General features: G+C 44.0%; 1 protein-coding gene across 1 annotated transcript in view; it reads left to right on the forward strand.

Moving 5' to 3' along the window:
- HNRNPU (heterogeneous nuclear ribonucleoprotein U) overlaps positions 1–9,841 on the forward strand; it is a 35,469-nt gene extending 25,628 nt beyond the window's left edge. The window contains exons 8-14 of the mRNA XM_078648803.1: positions 1,744–1,863; positions 2,054–2,182; positions 2,434–2,602; positions 2,935–3,219; positions 3,668–3,885; positions 8,991–9,065; positions 9,477–9,841. Of these exons, the coding sequence (XP_078504929.1) occupies positions 1,744–1,863; positions 2,054–2,182; positions 2,434–2,602; positions 2,935–3,219; positions 3,668–3,885; positions 8,991–9,065; positions 9,477–9,530 (1,050 nt within the window). The 3' untranslated portion in view covers positions 9,531–9,841. The remainder of the gene's footprint in view (positions 1–1,743; positions 1,864–2,053; positions 2,183–2,433; positions 2,603–2,934; positions 3,220–3,667; positions 3,886–8,990; positions 9,066–9,476) is intronic.
- Positions 9,842–17,327: the final 7,486 nt, after the last annotated feature.

Below are 17,327 nucleotides of genomic sequence, written 5' to 3' on the forward strand. Positions count from 1 at the left end.
TGTCGCTCTCGCCTCTGTCAGCCAGCAGCCGTTGCAGCGCTGCTGTGGGACGGGCGCAGCAGCAGCACACCTGACGCTCCTGGCCACTCAAGGCGTTCAATGCAGTGCAACTCCAAATTCCTGGGGCACACTGCCTCAGTCCCATCCAAAATGGTGCCGCTCCCAAATCCCAGGGCCGCAGGCTGTAAACTCGCAGGCCCTGCCAACGGTCTTTCTCCCGGTACCTCTGAATATTTCCAGACACAAGTTTCACTAGCCCCACGCTGGAGACCTGCGTTCTGGTTGTTCCCCTAGGCGCAGTGCGATTCCCCACTAGACAAATGGGGCCTCCTCTTGTGCCATGCTCCGCGCCACACTCGTACGGCCCATCACTATATGGGGATGTCCCTGCTCGGATCTCCTGCCGGGCCTTACACCGTCTGCCAATCGAGTCAGCCCCCACAGGTCCCAGGACTGCACCAGCTTCAGTACCTCCTAGGCTGCAACTCCACGGCTGGCCGGTTCAGGGCCCGGGCTCTGGCCCTACCTGGGAGTGTTGGCTCTGCGGCCTCTGATCACAGGGATAGTTGATGCCTCCGGGGGCTCCCCTAGACCTCTTCTGCCGCCTGTACTTTACTTGACACCCAAGTTAGTCCATCCTGCCAACAGGCAGGGGGGGACGGACCAGCCGCCTCCCCAGCCGCAGGCGGCCACGGTAGCTTTCACAGGCCGCAGGTCAAGCCGCCTCCCTCAATACCTCGGCGCTGTCACGGCCTCGTTTCCCACCCAGGCCTCTCTCCTTGGTAGGTAAACAGTCACTTTGACCGGTGAGGTGGGGGCCACACGGGTTCTTGTCGGGCCTCTGTGCTCAGGCGATGCAGGGCCCGGTCCTCAGCACCCCTCTGTCCGCTGTGCCGGTCTCCACTGTTCCGCCTGCTCCCAGGTCCCCCGGTGCCGTCCGTGAGCTGCAGGTCAGGATCTCTTCATTGGTGCCCCGCTGCATGCGCGTGCTCGTCTCTCATCCCGGGCCGCGCTCCTCTGGGGTTACAGGGTCCACCGATCCTCGCGTGCACCTCACCCGATCTGTCTCTCCGGGACGTCGTGGGCCTCACAGGGGCAGATCGCCGTGTGTAGCGATGCCCCAGCAAGCCCGGAGCACTTTTCGCACCTTGGTGCCATCTTTTTAAGAAAATAACCATGTTGAGTAAAAATTGCTTAAACAAAACAGGGCGTAACGGTTATTAATCGGTCTAATTATAATGTAGTTCAGTTTAATGCACACTAAAGGTAATTTAGATTGGAGAGCTAATCAAAGGGAAATTAATGAATGTTAGAGTTACGGGAGGGGATGCATCAGTAAGGGCTCAGAAGAGGCATAACATTTATCTATATACGTTGAAAAAAAATGCCATAGGGTGTTAATGCAAGGTGTGGATCCCCGGCGAGGTCTGGTTCTTACTCCTCATTGATTATGCCTTCCCCAGCCAACAAAATCATAAAATACCACTGGGCCTTCCTTTAAAGATCTCCTAAATTGTAGTTTGTGGCGAGTACATCACCCTGGCCCGCATTGGCTGGAAAGTGATTCTTCCCTGTATAGCCCACTGCAGTTGGTCCGAATATTGCTTGGAGGCTGTCTAGAATGCAGACCATGGGGCATCGAAACCTAAAGTATTGTGCATTTTAAAAACAATATCCTCTGCAAGTTTAAAGGAGCGTTTAATAAGTTTCCTCGTGTGAAATTGTACTGTTTGCTTCTGATAGGTGATAATGCTTGTTGGATTACCTGGAGCGGGAAAAAGTACATGGGTCTCGAAGCATGTGACCGAGAATCCGGGAAAATACAACATCCTTGGAACAAATACCATTATGGATAAAATGATGGTAAGGCTTCAAACACTAATATGAATTCTGTCCTTTTCTGCTTACTGAGCTCATGCATATAAATCCCGCTTGGAACTCTGCCACCAGTCTGTAATGGCTTCGGATGCGTTCTGCTGCTTCTGTGAATGTGTTGACCAGATGCTTTTGTAACCCTGTATAATGTGTATTTCCAAAAAATGCAATTTTACAGGTTTCTGGATTCAAAAAACAAATGTCTGGCACCGGAAAACTCAATACATTGCTGCAAAGGGCCCCGCAGTGCCTTGGCAAATTTATAGAGATTGCAGCTCGTAAGAAGCGGAACTTCATACTAGACCAGGTATTTTCAGAAAATGTACATGTTTAATGCCAACGTTACATTTTTAATTATACTCTTATAGCCAGAATAAGCAATTTGAGGTTTAAGCATACGCAAGTTGCGTTGGACACATAAATAGTAATTGGTATATCCCTACGGGAATAGCCTTCATGTGGTCTGTAAGCTAAGGCCACGTTAGGTTTATGAAAATCTTACAAGTTGTGTTAAGTTGTTGTCACTGGCTAAGCAGTAAGCTTTCTTTTCCTCCCCAGACAAATGTGTCAGCAGCTGCTCAAAGGAGAAAAATGTGCCTCTTTGCAGGCTTCAAACGCAAAGCAGTTGTTGTATGCCCAACAGATGAAGAATATAAGCAGAGAACACAGAAGAAGGCAGAGGTGGAGGGGAAAGATCTTCCTGAACATGCCGTTCTTAAAATGAAAGGTGTGCATAATTGTACTAAAGTACAAACCATTATTCTGCTAAACCTGGCTCATACACTGAAGTGTAAAGTGCCACCAGAAACTTCGACATTGGGTAGAGCAGTGATGGAATTGGGATCCAGCGATATCAGCTGTTGTAAGCACGCATGTGGCAGTCCCACTAAGCAGTTTCAATGGTTTATAATCGTGCCTAAAAGGAAGTCTTACCTCTTGGGTAATTTCTACTTGCTAGAAAGGTAGCAATGCCATAGCTAGTAATTTGACTTCTATAGGCACTGGGGTGGTGGAGAGATTCTAATAAGCTAACCATATTACCGTCCTTCATTCGATTAGGTAACTTCACTCTTCCTGAAGTTGGCGATTGCTTTGATGAAGTAATATATGTTGAATTGCCAAAGGAAGATGCACAGAAACTCTTGGAGGAATATAAAGAAGAAAGCAAGAAGTCTCTCCCACCAGAGAAAAAGCAAAACACTGGCAACAAGAAAACTAACAAGAACAAAGGCGGCAAATCTCCGTTCAACAGAGGTGGAGGTGGACCTAGTCATGGCGGTCAAGGCCATAGAGGACGAGGTGGTGGAGGAATGTATAATATGCGTGGCAACTTTAGAGGAGGTGGTAAGTACTTTAACAGTTCAGTGTGATTTTATAGTTGTGAAACATACTCCCACTAATAAGAATTGGATGTTTATAGAAGTAATCCGTTTAAGACCTAGTCTTCAACTTGTAACTTTATATCAGAATAAGTTGAGGTCTAACTGTTTCTGTTTAGGGTGTGAGAGCAAAGTTAGAAAACACAACAGAAACCGCATGTTAACAGATATGTGGGTGCGCATAGGAAAAGAACCTTATGTTGGAAGCCAGGGGTATACTTAATCTGGTTATACGTGCATATTTTCCCATACCTGGCAGTTGATGCATATTTATTCTTTAGCGGGTTACTGTTTTGGCAATTCATGGAACAACGATTTTACTTGCACACACGGTCATTAATAGCTAGATCGGTTACTTTAAATTGGATACAGGTAAACTTCCTGCAATGCTGACCTAATGCCATATTAATCAGTCCCAGGTAACCGTGGTGGCGGATATAACCGGCGAGGAAATCTGCCACAGCGAGGTGGTGGTGGTGGTGGCGGCGGCGGATCTATTGGGTATCCGTACCCTCGTGGACCTGTGTACCCTAGCCGAGGTGGTGGAGGTGGAGGTGGTGGTGGATATTCTGGTCGAGGAAACTACAACCGAGGAGGCGGAGGAATGCCCAGCAGAGGGAACTACAACCAGGTAATGGACTAAAAAAAATTGTACTGCCCCCTTTACAGTCCACAAAGCGTCTTAAGCTGGAGGTTGAAGTCTGCACAAACATTTGTGTCTGACTAAACTTAACATATACCTGACAAGAATCATTGCCTCATTAGTCGCTCGGTAATGCACTGGATATGTTAGAATTCATTTATGGATGATAGTGGAACAGGGATAGATATATTTGCTCCTCTTGCACGTCTTGATATATCATCCTCATAAGCCACTCCTAGTTAAAACTACTACATTACACCAGTGGCCAGTAATGCTTTGTTCCCATGCCTAGTTCAAAGGCCTCCAATAGAGTGCCGTTTTCCCTAACTTTGGTTAATTGTATAGTGCCATACCCATAGTGGGTAAACTGCATTTAAATTTGGTACCATTATATGCTGGGAAATCAACAATGCTTATTAAGCCTTTGCGTCCACTGCTATACTAGTACCGCGTTTTACGATTTTCACTAATGTGGCAGATCATGCTTACGTTATTGGTTTAGAATCTCCCTATCACTTGCATTCAGTATGTAACCCTTGACCTCTAGTTTTTACTCTGAGTATGGTGGCATTTGCTGTAGGCTCTTGCACCATGCCCATAGTTTGTGAATTGGACTGTAGGTGCCAGTTATTTCTGCAGCTTTTTTTAACGGAAAAACAAAGGGCTGAGTGGCTAAGGAATTTAGGACCAGGCTTGAATAGCTAGCTACTCCTACTTTTGTATCTTCTGAATGGAAAACCAGTGTTAGTTGAGGGATAAATTGGTCTGCAAAGCTAGTGTTCTCTGGCTTTGCGGTGCAAATTGTCTTAATGTACAAAAATATGTATTATATTTTAAATGTATCGAGTGCTTATCCCTGAGGCATAGTACTTTGCAGCGAGTAGCAAGCTATTCCAGAATTTAAGGCTAGTGGTTAATCCAGTGATTAGTTATTGAGGGCTGGGACTCTAGTCGGTTAGTCACCAAGAGTCATCCCACGGGGAGTTCTGGATCGGGATCTGTTTTTGTCCATGTTGCATTTGAGGCAGTTCTTTCCCATCCAGTTGGCAACGTCAGACATGCAGCAAGTGAAGTAGTTTCTGGTGGTGGTCATTTCCGTGAGGGAGAGGTTGAGCCGTGGTCATCAGCTTGGAAGACTGAGTTGATGTCATAGGTTCTTATGTGGGCAAGAGGTTCTATGTAAATTTTAAACAGGCTTGGACTGAGAGCCCTGGGGGATTCCCCAGACTAGCTTGTGTTCATAAGTGAAACTGGAGGGTCTTTGAGTCCTGTTGAAGAGGAAGGGAGGTGTGATATAAGTTAGGGCTGGCCCTTTAATTTCCGATTTGTGAAGTCTGGCGATGAGGGTGGCAGGGAGACGGTTTCATGCTGCCGAGATATCTAGCATTAGTGCAGCGGTTTCTCCTGTCCATGATAGGTCTGATATAGTCGTACTGCTATGAGGAGTGTTACTGTCCTGTGGTTGTTGCAGTTCCCTGACTTGGGTGAGTCCAGGAAGTGGTGCTCTTCAAGATGGGCGGAGAGCAGTTGATCTTTCACCAGGCCTTTGACTGGGAAGGGTAGGAGCAAGATAAGATGGACCTTTAGTTGCTGTGGTCATTCGGGTTTGCAAAGGGTTTCTTCAGCAGAGCACTGACCTTGTATATTTCTAGCTGTCTGGGAAGATTTAGACTTATTGTATTATAGGTGCATTTTTAGAAGCTAATCTTTTAGATCACTTGCATTTTTTGTTAATACAGATTTCACCTTTCTATTCAATAAAAAAAATATTTTAGGAACTTTAACTTGTTTGCTAGTAATTCACGAGTGGCCTGAATGCCGCCATTCTAGCAATGTTAATAGATGGTGTCATTTTAGTATTGGAGTAGATAAACGTGTGTTTTTGGCTAGAAAGTGGATGATTGTGCTTAACTAGTGTAGGGCTTGGGTCATCGCTTTACATGTTCGCCTTTTTCTCGTTGTGACACATTAGTCACTTCTGCAAGAATGTAATTATTCCAAAATTGCTTTGGTGCCGAAAGTAATCTCACGTAAATGTATTAACTCGAGTAGCATTCCCCAACCTTTTCTGTAGTAAGAGCTAGTTTTGTTCAATGAAAATAATCCTGCTCTACTAATTTGTAGAGTTGTAATATTAAATTAGTACCCACCATATGCTAGATTACCAGCAGTAGTCACCCAGTACATCAGGCATCGTTCCTTTGCAGAGTGTAAAATTGCTTTGTCAATGGGGAATATCTCTGGCGCCAAGTTAATTTTAGTAGAAAGCCTCCCTAATCACCAGCTCATGATTACTTAAAATACAATAATTGTGTATCAAATAAACACTTCAATTTTGGTATTAATATAGTTATTTAAACAAATATCTATTTTAGTAGGCTGAGCTGCTTATGGGTATCTGACTCAGCTACATGTAGCTCTTAGCTACTCGTTGGAGAAGCATGTGTTATAATATTGAGATATAGGTGTAGATGTATATAGATCTTTACATATGTATGTAACTGCAAGATTATGTGGAGTTCTGCCAATGTGCAGAAAATATGCAGTTCGCGCTGTAATGTAGCACGGGCGCTGAAATTGAAATCCGCTGCTTCTGTGCGTGGAATGAAACCTTATTACCTACTCCATAAATGTATTTGTATATATTTTGTTCTTGCAACAAACCTCTCCTTTTATTGCGTCAACTACTGAGTACCTCTAACATAAATAGTGACCTTCATCATGACTTTCCATGTCCATATACTCCACTTCCGGTTTCACGTCGCGATGACTTGCTCATAGTTCTTAGCAGTTACGGCTGTCTTTTTAAAGGGACCGTTTAAGCATTAATCGACCCATTTGGGAGAGGGATTGGATTCCTCTTTATCTTCGAGTGTATATTGAGATAGATATATATATATATATATATATATATCTTACATTGCGTAATTGTTCATGGACCACGTGCCATTGGAGTCTATTACTATGTTTATTTATTCAGTTCTATATAGCGCGAACAAGATCTTTACAGTTATATGAGCGCTTCACAGAAACAAGGGTGAGGATAGCAGGAGGGTAACGCAACATAATATTGGCTGCAGTATAAAGTTCAATATCCTGATCGGATTCTAGTCATGTGCTGATAAAATATCAATAAACAATAATATAAGACGATACTGAGTCTTTGATCCAACTACAATAGAAATCAGGAGAGTTTAGGCTAAAGGGATGGCTTATGACAATATCTAAAAGTTACAGAGAACAAGGGGTAGGGAAATAGAGTTTCAGCAAGCTAACGTGGATAGTCTAATAGGTAGTTAGTGAGTAGCATAATAGGATCGACTAATCATAATAGAATTATGGCAAACAAGAAGAATAAAAGGATCGCAATCAGGAAGAATATGATATTATTTGGCATTAGACAATCAGGTAGCCAATGACACCATAGCGGTGCGGAGTCTCTGATCAACAACAATAAAGTTCAGGGGAACTTAGCCATGGCTTTCACCTCTTTCTTGAAGAAGGCCGTGGAGGAGATAAGCCTGGTTTCAGGAGGGAGTGCGTTCCAGATCCTCGGTGCCATTCCTGAGAAGGAGCGTTTGTAAGTTTTTTCCTTCTGGAATCTGCGGGGTTTCAGGAGTAGATTTTTTGTACTTCTATTGGATCTCGAACCTCCTGATATAGTCACCTTTTGTGTGAGGTAGTTGGGTGCCTTGTGGTGTACGGCCGAGTGCGTCATAACAGCAATTTTCAGCTGTATTCTGGCTTCAAAGGGCAGCCATTTCAGGGATTTCAGGTCAGGGGATATATGAGAGTGTTTTCTTGAGCCAGTAATGAGTCTCGCGGCAGCGTTCAAGGAGGCTCTTAGGGGTGCAGTTGTTGCTAGAGGGAGTCCACTGAGGGTCACAATTCCATAGTCTATGCGGTGGGATGGCGAGGGCTTGTACAGCATTTTGGAAGTCTTTGGCTGGGAGGAAGGGTTTAAGTTTCCTCAATGTGTTGATTTGGAAATTAGCTCCTTTCGTTGCTTTGCTAATGTGCTGTTGCATGTTGAGCTTTGCGTCAAGTGTGATACCTAAGGATTTCGCAGAATCCACGATGGTGGGCCGGACATTGAATGCTGTTAGGTGATTGAGCCAGATTTGGGTGGTGGTAATTTTCGCAGGGGGTGATATCAGAAGGAACTCAGTTTTCAGAGCATTTGATCTTGGACTCCTCGATCAGGAGATTGAAAAATGTATTCAATTGGACGCCAGTTCAACGTGGTCGAACGCCATAGACTCCTACAGTAGCCTTGATTGAAGAGGACTCAATCTTTGCTATTCTTTCTTGTTTTGTCTAACTAGTTTGTGTAATCCTTTTCCTCCGCCTCTTGTTTGTTTACACTGTTTGTCTTTAGGGTTTGTTGTGTAACCTAGAGAGCGCCATTGTCTTCTGATTTTATATTATTGTCCTATTACATTTTGTATCTTTTAGAATTTGTGTAGGGGTATCACTTGCTAAGAGTCTTGTTTGTTTTTGTTCTATTTCATCTATATTCAATATTTGTATGTGGTTTGTTATATGGAATTTACTACTTAACTCTTGTTAGGATTCTAGTCTTTACCTTGCCTCTGATTCAGGTAATATGGGTAATGGGGCTGCCCCTGTAGGTGGTAAATACATACACCTTCACTCATAAGAATTCCGGTATTCTGTGATATCAAGTCCGGGATGACCACCTGGTAGATTGTCTGAACCAGTTAAAGACGCACATTGCTGCTCTGTCAACCCACAACTCTGGAAAAGGTCCTACATTAATTGCTAAAAAAATTTGGTGCTTCAGTAGTTTCTAATTAAATTATTTCATTATTATATATACCTGTCTAGTGGAAGTGGTTGTGTAATATTTTGTTAAAGTAAAGATTACAAGAACCCGTTTCTGCATGAGCAGGCTTAATTGTTATGAACCAGCTGACAGTTTTCAAAAGCTTGTACATAAAGTACTGGAGTAAGTATACAACTGAATGTGTTTAGTAGTAAGCATGTTTGACGCGGGGGGGGGTGTTAAAATATCAATTATGTAACTCTTGTAAAGCTGACAGTCACACAAATACATTTTTATTCATTTTCAGAACTACAGAGGAAGAGGAAATAACCGTGGTTACAAAAATCCATCTCAGGGTTACAATCAGTGGCAGCAGCAGGGTGTAAGTTGTGTGTGTGTGTGTGTGTGTGTGTGTATATATATATATATAATCTTTTTTATAATAAATCATAGTTAATTTAGCAACCTAATGCTAGTATATTGGTTTCACTAAAAAAGGCTTGTTAGCGGGTGCATAGTACAGTAAATGCATATGTATGTCATACCAAATACTTTATCCAACTGTATGCAGCTTCATGTCTGAACTCTTACACTCTAGGGTTTCTCCTCCACCAGGCAACATCTGTATTAATTGCTAGTAAAATTTCTCAATTAATATTAAATTTTGCCCTTATAGGGCTTGAGGTCAAAATGTAGAAGTAACACACTTCCATTAGAACTTGTACATGTTCTGGTTATTGGCTTGCCAAAGAAAGCTGAGTATTGATTTTTTTTTTTTCTCTCTTCCATACAGAATTTCTGGGGTCAGAAGCCATGGAGTCAGCAATACCACCAAGGATATTACTAAATGCCCAAATAAAATGAACTGATTCCTATGTCACAATCCTTCACAAGAAAACGACTTTTCTTTAGTAGTCCTTTTTAAAGAACATTCCATGAGGAAGTGCCTGCGGGTTCCTATTCGTGTTTTTTTTTTTTTTTAGATGCTTCAGAGTTTACTTTTTTTTTGTACATTTTTTTAATTGCCGTTTTAAAGTAACTTGTAAGAGAACCTCAGCGTTGTGCACGGAAGAGAATGTGTCAGTATTTCAGGGTTCTACATTTTATCTGTATAAAATGTAATTTTTTTACCACAAGTAAAAAAAATGTTGCTTTGTATCTGGTGTCATTTATTAAGAGATTTAGCACTCCCATCTATTGAACGAACAGCGGGAGCTATTGTCGCAAATTACAGTATGCTAGTCACCAGATGGTAGGCGATTGTGTAGTGGCCCTTTTAAAAATGTAAATGAACTATACTAGTAATACACACCATCCCCTCTTTAGTACATGGCAAGTTTAAAGAATAAAGTGGCTCGGTCTAAACACTAATGCAGGCTAATAGCGAGGGTGGTGTGTAGGTTGAGGCACTCTAAATATACTTGGTTGTGATGTGTGAGCACTGTGGCAGTTCTAACTTGTGAAGGATTTTTTTTTCTCAATTTGTATGCTATGATTCTGACAAAAGGCTGCCTGCCTGTTTCTTATTAAATGACAGTTGTTGTAAATTGAGTTGTCTAATGGGATCTTAAACCATAGTTGTGTATTTATCCCCAAAATGGTTGTATACCTTGTGTGCTTGTAGCTTAAGACACCCTGGTTGTAATAATGAAAATGTGACCCATTTATCGAGTTTAAAAAAAATCATGTTGGTTCTTTAATGTTGCAGTACATGCCTACTATTTAACAAGCAGTTTAGGCATTCCCAATAAAATAATTTTATCACACAGTTTTGGAATTTTCACCATTTTCCAAAAGTTACTGTTGCATGGAAAACCCAACTGGTCGTCTAAGTAGCAATAATCTTAGTCTTTAAAATGCATGGGAGTGTGAAGGGTCAGAAACATTGCTTAAAGTTGTACAACCTAAAGTCTTGGTTGGGCTTGTTTATTGTCCAGCAGAGCTTGATGATACTTCTCTCCAATAGCTGATACTTCTAGTGGAGCAAGCCCAGTAACGAAACAGAATTATAACTAATTGTAAGGTCTTGGTACAAATCAGGTGGCATCTGCTCCAGAAGCTGGTACAAAAAATACTGGTTGCACCCCAGAAGCTGGCGCAAAAAATACTGGTTGCACCCAGCAAGCCAATCTATTTCACCCAAAAGTATTCTACTTCTCCCCTTAAAATATGTTCTGAGAAGTGCACATCCATCAAAATTAGTACGTTCTATGAGCAGTAGTTTCTTTTGGGTCTGAATCAGTACTTTTTCTTGGTTCATTTGAATTCCAATTGGCACGCTTCGTTGTTTTTTTTTTTTTTAAACCAAGGTTTTAATCTTATTTGGAGAGTGTGGCTGTACGGTTAGTGGATTGGAGTGATTGAGTGTACGAATGGGTATGGACGAGGTTTGTGGGTGTGAGTGATTGTATGGGTGAGTAGGTATGCGAGTTGCCATTTCTATTGAACAACATTTCAGGGCTCCAAATTGCCTTAATATTTTTTTTAAACGATCAACGTCCCTTTCTCAAAACCGTTTTTCGGTACTTAGAGTAACTCTTGTGTCCAACAGAATTCTTTCTTTTGAAGTTCAAAACTTTCAAATAAAAAGATTTCTAGGTGGTTCTTATAAAGGAATCCAAAATAGGTTCAGTTGTAGTAGGTCTCATTAAACTCTTCAGACAGATGTAGGATACACCCATTCAGGGATACACCCATTCAGGTTAAGTTAACTTTCTGATCGGGATTCTTTTTTTTGGTCTTTAGGCAACATAATTCACTATCCTTATTCTCTGAAACCATTTCAGCTGCTTTTGGGTATTCTCTGATTTTAATCTTTCATTGTACCAGTGTTTTCTCGTACAAGTTCTCTTCCACCTCCTTATGAGGCATGACTCTTGTATCTTTCTTATAACTACTGCAGTGGTCTTCACTCACAGATAAACTAGTACTTGGCCGAGCATCTGCAACTCCTGTCATCCGACTGTCACCTGTGTGGGTTCTTGTGGCTCGAATTTCCAGCTATAGCTTTCTAGTATTCGGATCAGAGAATCATTCTACTTGCTGGTGCTCGTGACTTTGCAAAAGTTTTTTACTCTGATCCGCATTGCAATTGATAACTTGAACTTTCACCAAGATCATAAGCAACTTCACCAGTTGCAATGTTTTCATGATCTCTCTGGATACACGCTGCACCTCTTCATCAGCTATTTTCACACTTCTCGTGTGAGCTGCTTAGATTCACTGTGCAATACTGGCACGGCTTGATATGGTCACTTGAAACGTTCCACGACCGCTCTATTGGGGATGCTTCTTCACCAGAATGCTATCTCCTATTTTAGCTGGCACTCTTTTTCTTACGCTGGTGTCAATTCACCTGATGAGTCAGATTTCACCACACTATTTGTTGTCTTTCGTGACGTTGCCGCGCTTCCAGAGGAAGCTCCCACCTTTGGTCGCCATCTTCAGATTTTTTTTTTCTGCAGTTGGGTCTGGATTGTTGCTGAGTTCCAGATTTTTGGAAGAGTAATTCACGCAAAATTGAAGATATTCGACAAATCAAGTTTTCAACTACACCGGACTACGGGTCAGGTACCCTGAGAGACGAGTGAGAAGTTTTACAAACAAAACCCAGACGTTCGACGGAGAATGCGCTCGCAGGGGGCTCTGAGCGCGGGAATGGACAAAACACTGTTCCACGTTTTGCACCAATTGCCACCGCGAGTACGCCCAAAAGGACCAGCACCCAGTCTGCAACCGCTGCCTGCTGCTCGACCACAGAAGCGAGGACTGCGAAACCTGCTCAGCGTTTACACCCAAGACCCTCCGAGTAAGGAAGAGGCAGAGCATGGCGAACCACCACATGCAGGTGCCACCTCCATCTCTGTGAGACTGAAGGACCAGAGGACTGCACGGTCGTCAAGGTCCATAAGAAAACCTCAAAGGAATGGGGGGGGCGACTAAGCTCTGCAATCCTACCGGGACTCCATGTCCTCTGACGCACAAGATGTGGAATGGAAAGATCTCTATGCTGGAAGAGGGCGTAGACACCCTTTGAGGCCTTCACCACTCTACAACATGGTCCTGCACAAGGCTGCACAGACTTATGCAGTGAAAATGGAGGAGAAGCCCAAGGCATGTTTCCTCCTGGAAACTGCTTCAAACAGACCAGGAGCCAATTCCTGCCCATGCTTCCTAGTGTGCTGGACATGGGAAGAAGAGGCCTTTAAGGAGCCAGCAGTATGCAAGGCTGTGACACCTAGCGCCGAGAAGTACAAACATTCTTCAAAGGACCCTGCATACATCCAGGGGTCAGTGCCAGCCGACTCCATAATTGCAGCAACAGCTAGGAAAATGGCTAATGTTCCCACAAATGCTGAGTCTCCTCCAGACAAGAGTAGGAGGATGAATCTCGCGGGCAGAAAGGTAGAGAGAAATGTGGCAATATGGCTGAGAATTTCAGGATTCAAACCAGAGGTACAAAGCAACATCTTAAATACACCCCTTAATAGATAGCAACTGTTCGGCACACCAGTGGACGACAAGTTTAACGCAGCTCAAGAAGGACAATGAAACAGCAAGGCCCATGGGAGTGCTGCAGTTCAGGGGGATGAGAGTAACACCCACAAGGAGACCAGGTGGGAGAAGTGGAGGCAACGTGCTGACCACATTGCACCAAATGTTCCAGCAAGGCTACCAAGGGAAGAACCCAGGCCAGCAGCAGCACGGTCAGCTGCAGAACTGGCAGTACCCACCCCAGGGAAAGTCCTTTTGAGTGTGCGGAAAGGGACATGGCAGACAGAGGGGAGGACAACAGCCCACAACCAAGTGACTCCACCTTGTATCTGGTCCCCACCCTAACCACACTGCAGGGTGCCAAATGTTCAATGACACAGTACCTCTAACTCCACATCGGTGGGGGGGAGAGAAATAAGAGACTTCATCCAGGAATGGAGGAAGGTCAGATCAGACAAATTGATCCTAAACATCATATACGGATACTGAATAGTTAGAAAGACAACCTCCAAATAAAAAAACAAGAAAGGCACACTCCTCAAAGGAGTTCTCGCTTTTGCAGCTAGAGGCACATGAATTGCTCAGCAAGGAGGCAATAGAAGTGGTACTGAAAAACCAAAGGAACAAGGGGGTTTACTCAACTTACTTCCTGGTGCCAAAGATGGATGAAACACTAAGATCTATCCTAGATCTGAGGTTCCTGAACAAATTCATGAGGACTCAAATTCAAGATTACCTTCCTAAAAGAGGTAATACCACAAATACAGCAAGGAGACTTCATGGCTACTAGAGATTTAAAGGATGCGTACTTGCACATTCCCATCAATCAGCTCCTAAGGTTTGTGATCAACCATAGCCACTACCAGTTCACAGTACTGGCATTCAGACTGAAATCTGCACCAAGGCTGTTTACAAAATGCCTAGCAGCTGTCGCAGCACACTTACGAAGGCAGGAGATGCATGTATACCCCTATCTCTGACTGTCTCGTAAAGGCAAGTTTGTACGATCAATGCAAACTACACATCCAGCAGGTCAGACTAACACTGAAAGAGCTGGGCTTGGGAGATCTCGTCAACAGTGCAAACCAAGATATTCTTAGGGGCAGAAATCACAGGCCAAATTGTTTCCCCAGCAGGAAGAGAACTTCGGTGATACTGAAGGAAACACTTCATTACTGCAAGGGGCAAGTGAAGACCGTGAGCAAGCTGATGGGAATGATGGTGTCTTGCATTCACCTAGTACAACATATTCGACACATGAGGCGATTCCAGGAATGGATACAGCAGCAATGGTCACAAGCAACAGGAAGTTAGGAAGATCTAGTGGTTGTCACACATGCAGTTCACCAGGAAATAGTGTGGTGGAACAAACAAAACATCACCGGGGAAACCATTCACCCAACCAACTCCCAACAGTGACCATCACAACGGATGCCTCCCAGCTGGGGTGGGGTGCGCACGCAAACAGACTAAAGGTGAGGTGGCTATGGTCACAACAGGATGTGATCAAGCTCATCGACTACCTGGAACTAAAGACAGTGTTTCTAGCCCTGAAAGCTTTTTAGAAGAAGCTGTGCGGAAACAGGGTGTTGATCCAAAAAGACAACACCACAAGCATGGTCTACATCAACAAGCAGGGAGGGACACAGTCAGTAGGGCTATCTAGGCTAGCACAGGAGATATGGGCCATTCCACTAAGGATAAACCTACTAGCCATACATCTCCTTGGGAAGGTCAACGTGGAGACAGTCAGACTCTGCAGAAGTCAGCTTCACACGAATGGGAGATCAACCAACAGGAGTTACAGAAGGTATTCTGAAAGTGGGGTACACTGCAAATAGACCTATTTGCAACACTGCAAAATGCCAACACTTCGCATTCCAGACAACCAGACCATCGGTCTCAAGGGAATGCGCTATGACATTTGGTCAAAGACCTTTGCATATTCTCCCCCATGCTGTCACCCCCCCACCCACCGGCAAGCACAATGGCAGTGCTCAGGGAGGCAAGAAGGCCTACCACAAGGAAATGCTACGTAGCAAAGTGGAAGAGATTCTCAGAATGGTGCATTAAGGAGGATTTGCAAAGAAAAATCACAAGGGTGTCAACCGTGCTAAAATACTCGACGCTTCTGCTGCAAAGCAAACTAAGCTACACAGCCGTAAGAGTACATTTAGCAGCGATTGTGGTTTATACTAGAGAAACGGGAAAGAGCTTCACCTCCCAAGTCGTAAAAAGATTTTGCGAAGGGGTGAAAAGGATCGCACTGCCAAACAGAATGCCAGCACGGAACCTCAATGTAGTACTGACACAATTGATGAAGGCACCATCCGAGCCCATGCACAAGGTTACACTCACTGCACATGCTCAGTTGCTGGCGCTAACACTACAAGAACACTATCTGCAGATACACAATGATAGGATTGTAATGTGAACAGACCCACACTTCATGCCAAAGGTGGTGTTCCGGTTCCACATCAGCCAAACAATCCAAATACCTAGTTCCCCTCCACAGAGAGAGCGCTGCATACATCGGACGCCCGAAGGGCAGTGATGCACTACATAGAACAAAGGAGTGCAGAAAGACAAAGCAGCTTTGTTTCCTTCGCAAGCAGTTTCTTGGGATGACCTGTTACCAAGAATACCATTGCACGATGGTTTGCACAAACCATACTACAAACCAGCTGGGCAACAGTTAGAAGGAGCAGCTCATGCAACGAAGAAGAAAGGCGCAACAATTGAGTTTCAAGCTAATAGCAATTCAAGATATTTGCCATGCTGCAACATGGTCTTCAGTGCACACGTTCACAAAGCACTATTGTGTGGAAATTCAAAAGCACAAGGAAGTGCAAGTGGGACAGATGATCTTACAGCACATTTTCAGAAACCAGTGCTCATCTACCACCCAGCCACCACAATAAGGACAAACCGCTACAAAGTCTATGCACAGCATAGTGAATCCAGAAAGATGCATGCTGCAAAACGTATAGTTTCTTACCTGTCAGTGTTTTGCAGCTTGAAGACTTTCTGGATTCACTAGTGAACCCACCCTCCCCCACCAGAAAGATGAGGAAGGGGAAAAAGAATCTGAAGCTTGCAACCAAAGGTGGAGCTTCTGCCGGAACCGTGCAGATATCACGAAAGACACCAAATGGTGGGATGTCGACGCCCACCTGGGCCATGAAAGAAAAAAAAGAGAAAAGACTACAATTCCGGACCCAACCATTAGATGGTGGAATAATGCACAGCATAGTGAATCCAGAAAGTCTTCAAGCTGCAAAACTACACAGCCATATGTTGTGATGGTGTGTATGTATGTATGTGTGTGTATATATATATATATACACACACACACATACTCTTTCTCCCCCTCCCTCTATGGCCCTGTCATTTTAACACTTCATTGGACGAAAGTTGAGTCTTTTAGTCTAGGATACTTCTAAATCTCATGAGAACTAGAGGATAATAATCATACCATTTCAAATTAGTGGATGCCCACAACTTAGCCAGCTTGTTTTTAATGGTGTCATTAATCTTTACACTGGCAGATGATGGAGGACGAGAACTCCAACGGGAATGCCTGATCAATCTGAAGTGATGTACAAATCAATCTACGGATGTCATTTTTGGGTCTTGTTGAGTCTGCGCATACGCTGGTTTGTGAAATAGTCAGTGTGGCTTTTGGAAATGCTTCCAAAGGCTGTTGTCGGCCACCAGCTTTCGGTTATGCGCACAATCGTGTGCGCCTCGCTCCACCTCTGCAATCAAAGTGTGATCACTTTTGCTGTGATTGCGATGACTTTCACAGCCGTGAGGCGTTACTTTTTCGGCCGTGCGGCCAATGCTTGTTTGAGAGGAGCAGAGAGCTTAAACAGGGTTCTCCACTTACAAACGTCTCTCCTTTCGGTCATAGCCTACTCCTCTGCCCCTCCCCATATCTCTACAGAACAATGCACCTCTCCTCCATCACTGTCCCATTCCTTTACACACTTCTGCTGCCTTCCGTCTGCAGACCCCTGTCTCCTCTCCTCTCTACACAGTACTGCCCCCGGTCCTTGCTGCTCCTCTGATCCCTCTGCGCGCCTCAGACACAGGACTGGGCTACTTACAGCAAACCACAGCGGTACTGGGATCTTGTAGCACATCAGTG

Source organism: Lissotriton helveticus, chromosome 6 (genome assembly GCF_964261635.1).
Source record: "Lissotriton helveticus chromosome 6, aLisHel1.1, whole genome shotgun sequence".
Taxonomy (NCBI): Eukaryota; Metazoa; Chordata; class Amphibia; order Caudata; family Salamandridae; genus Lissotriton; species Lissotriton helveticus.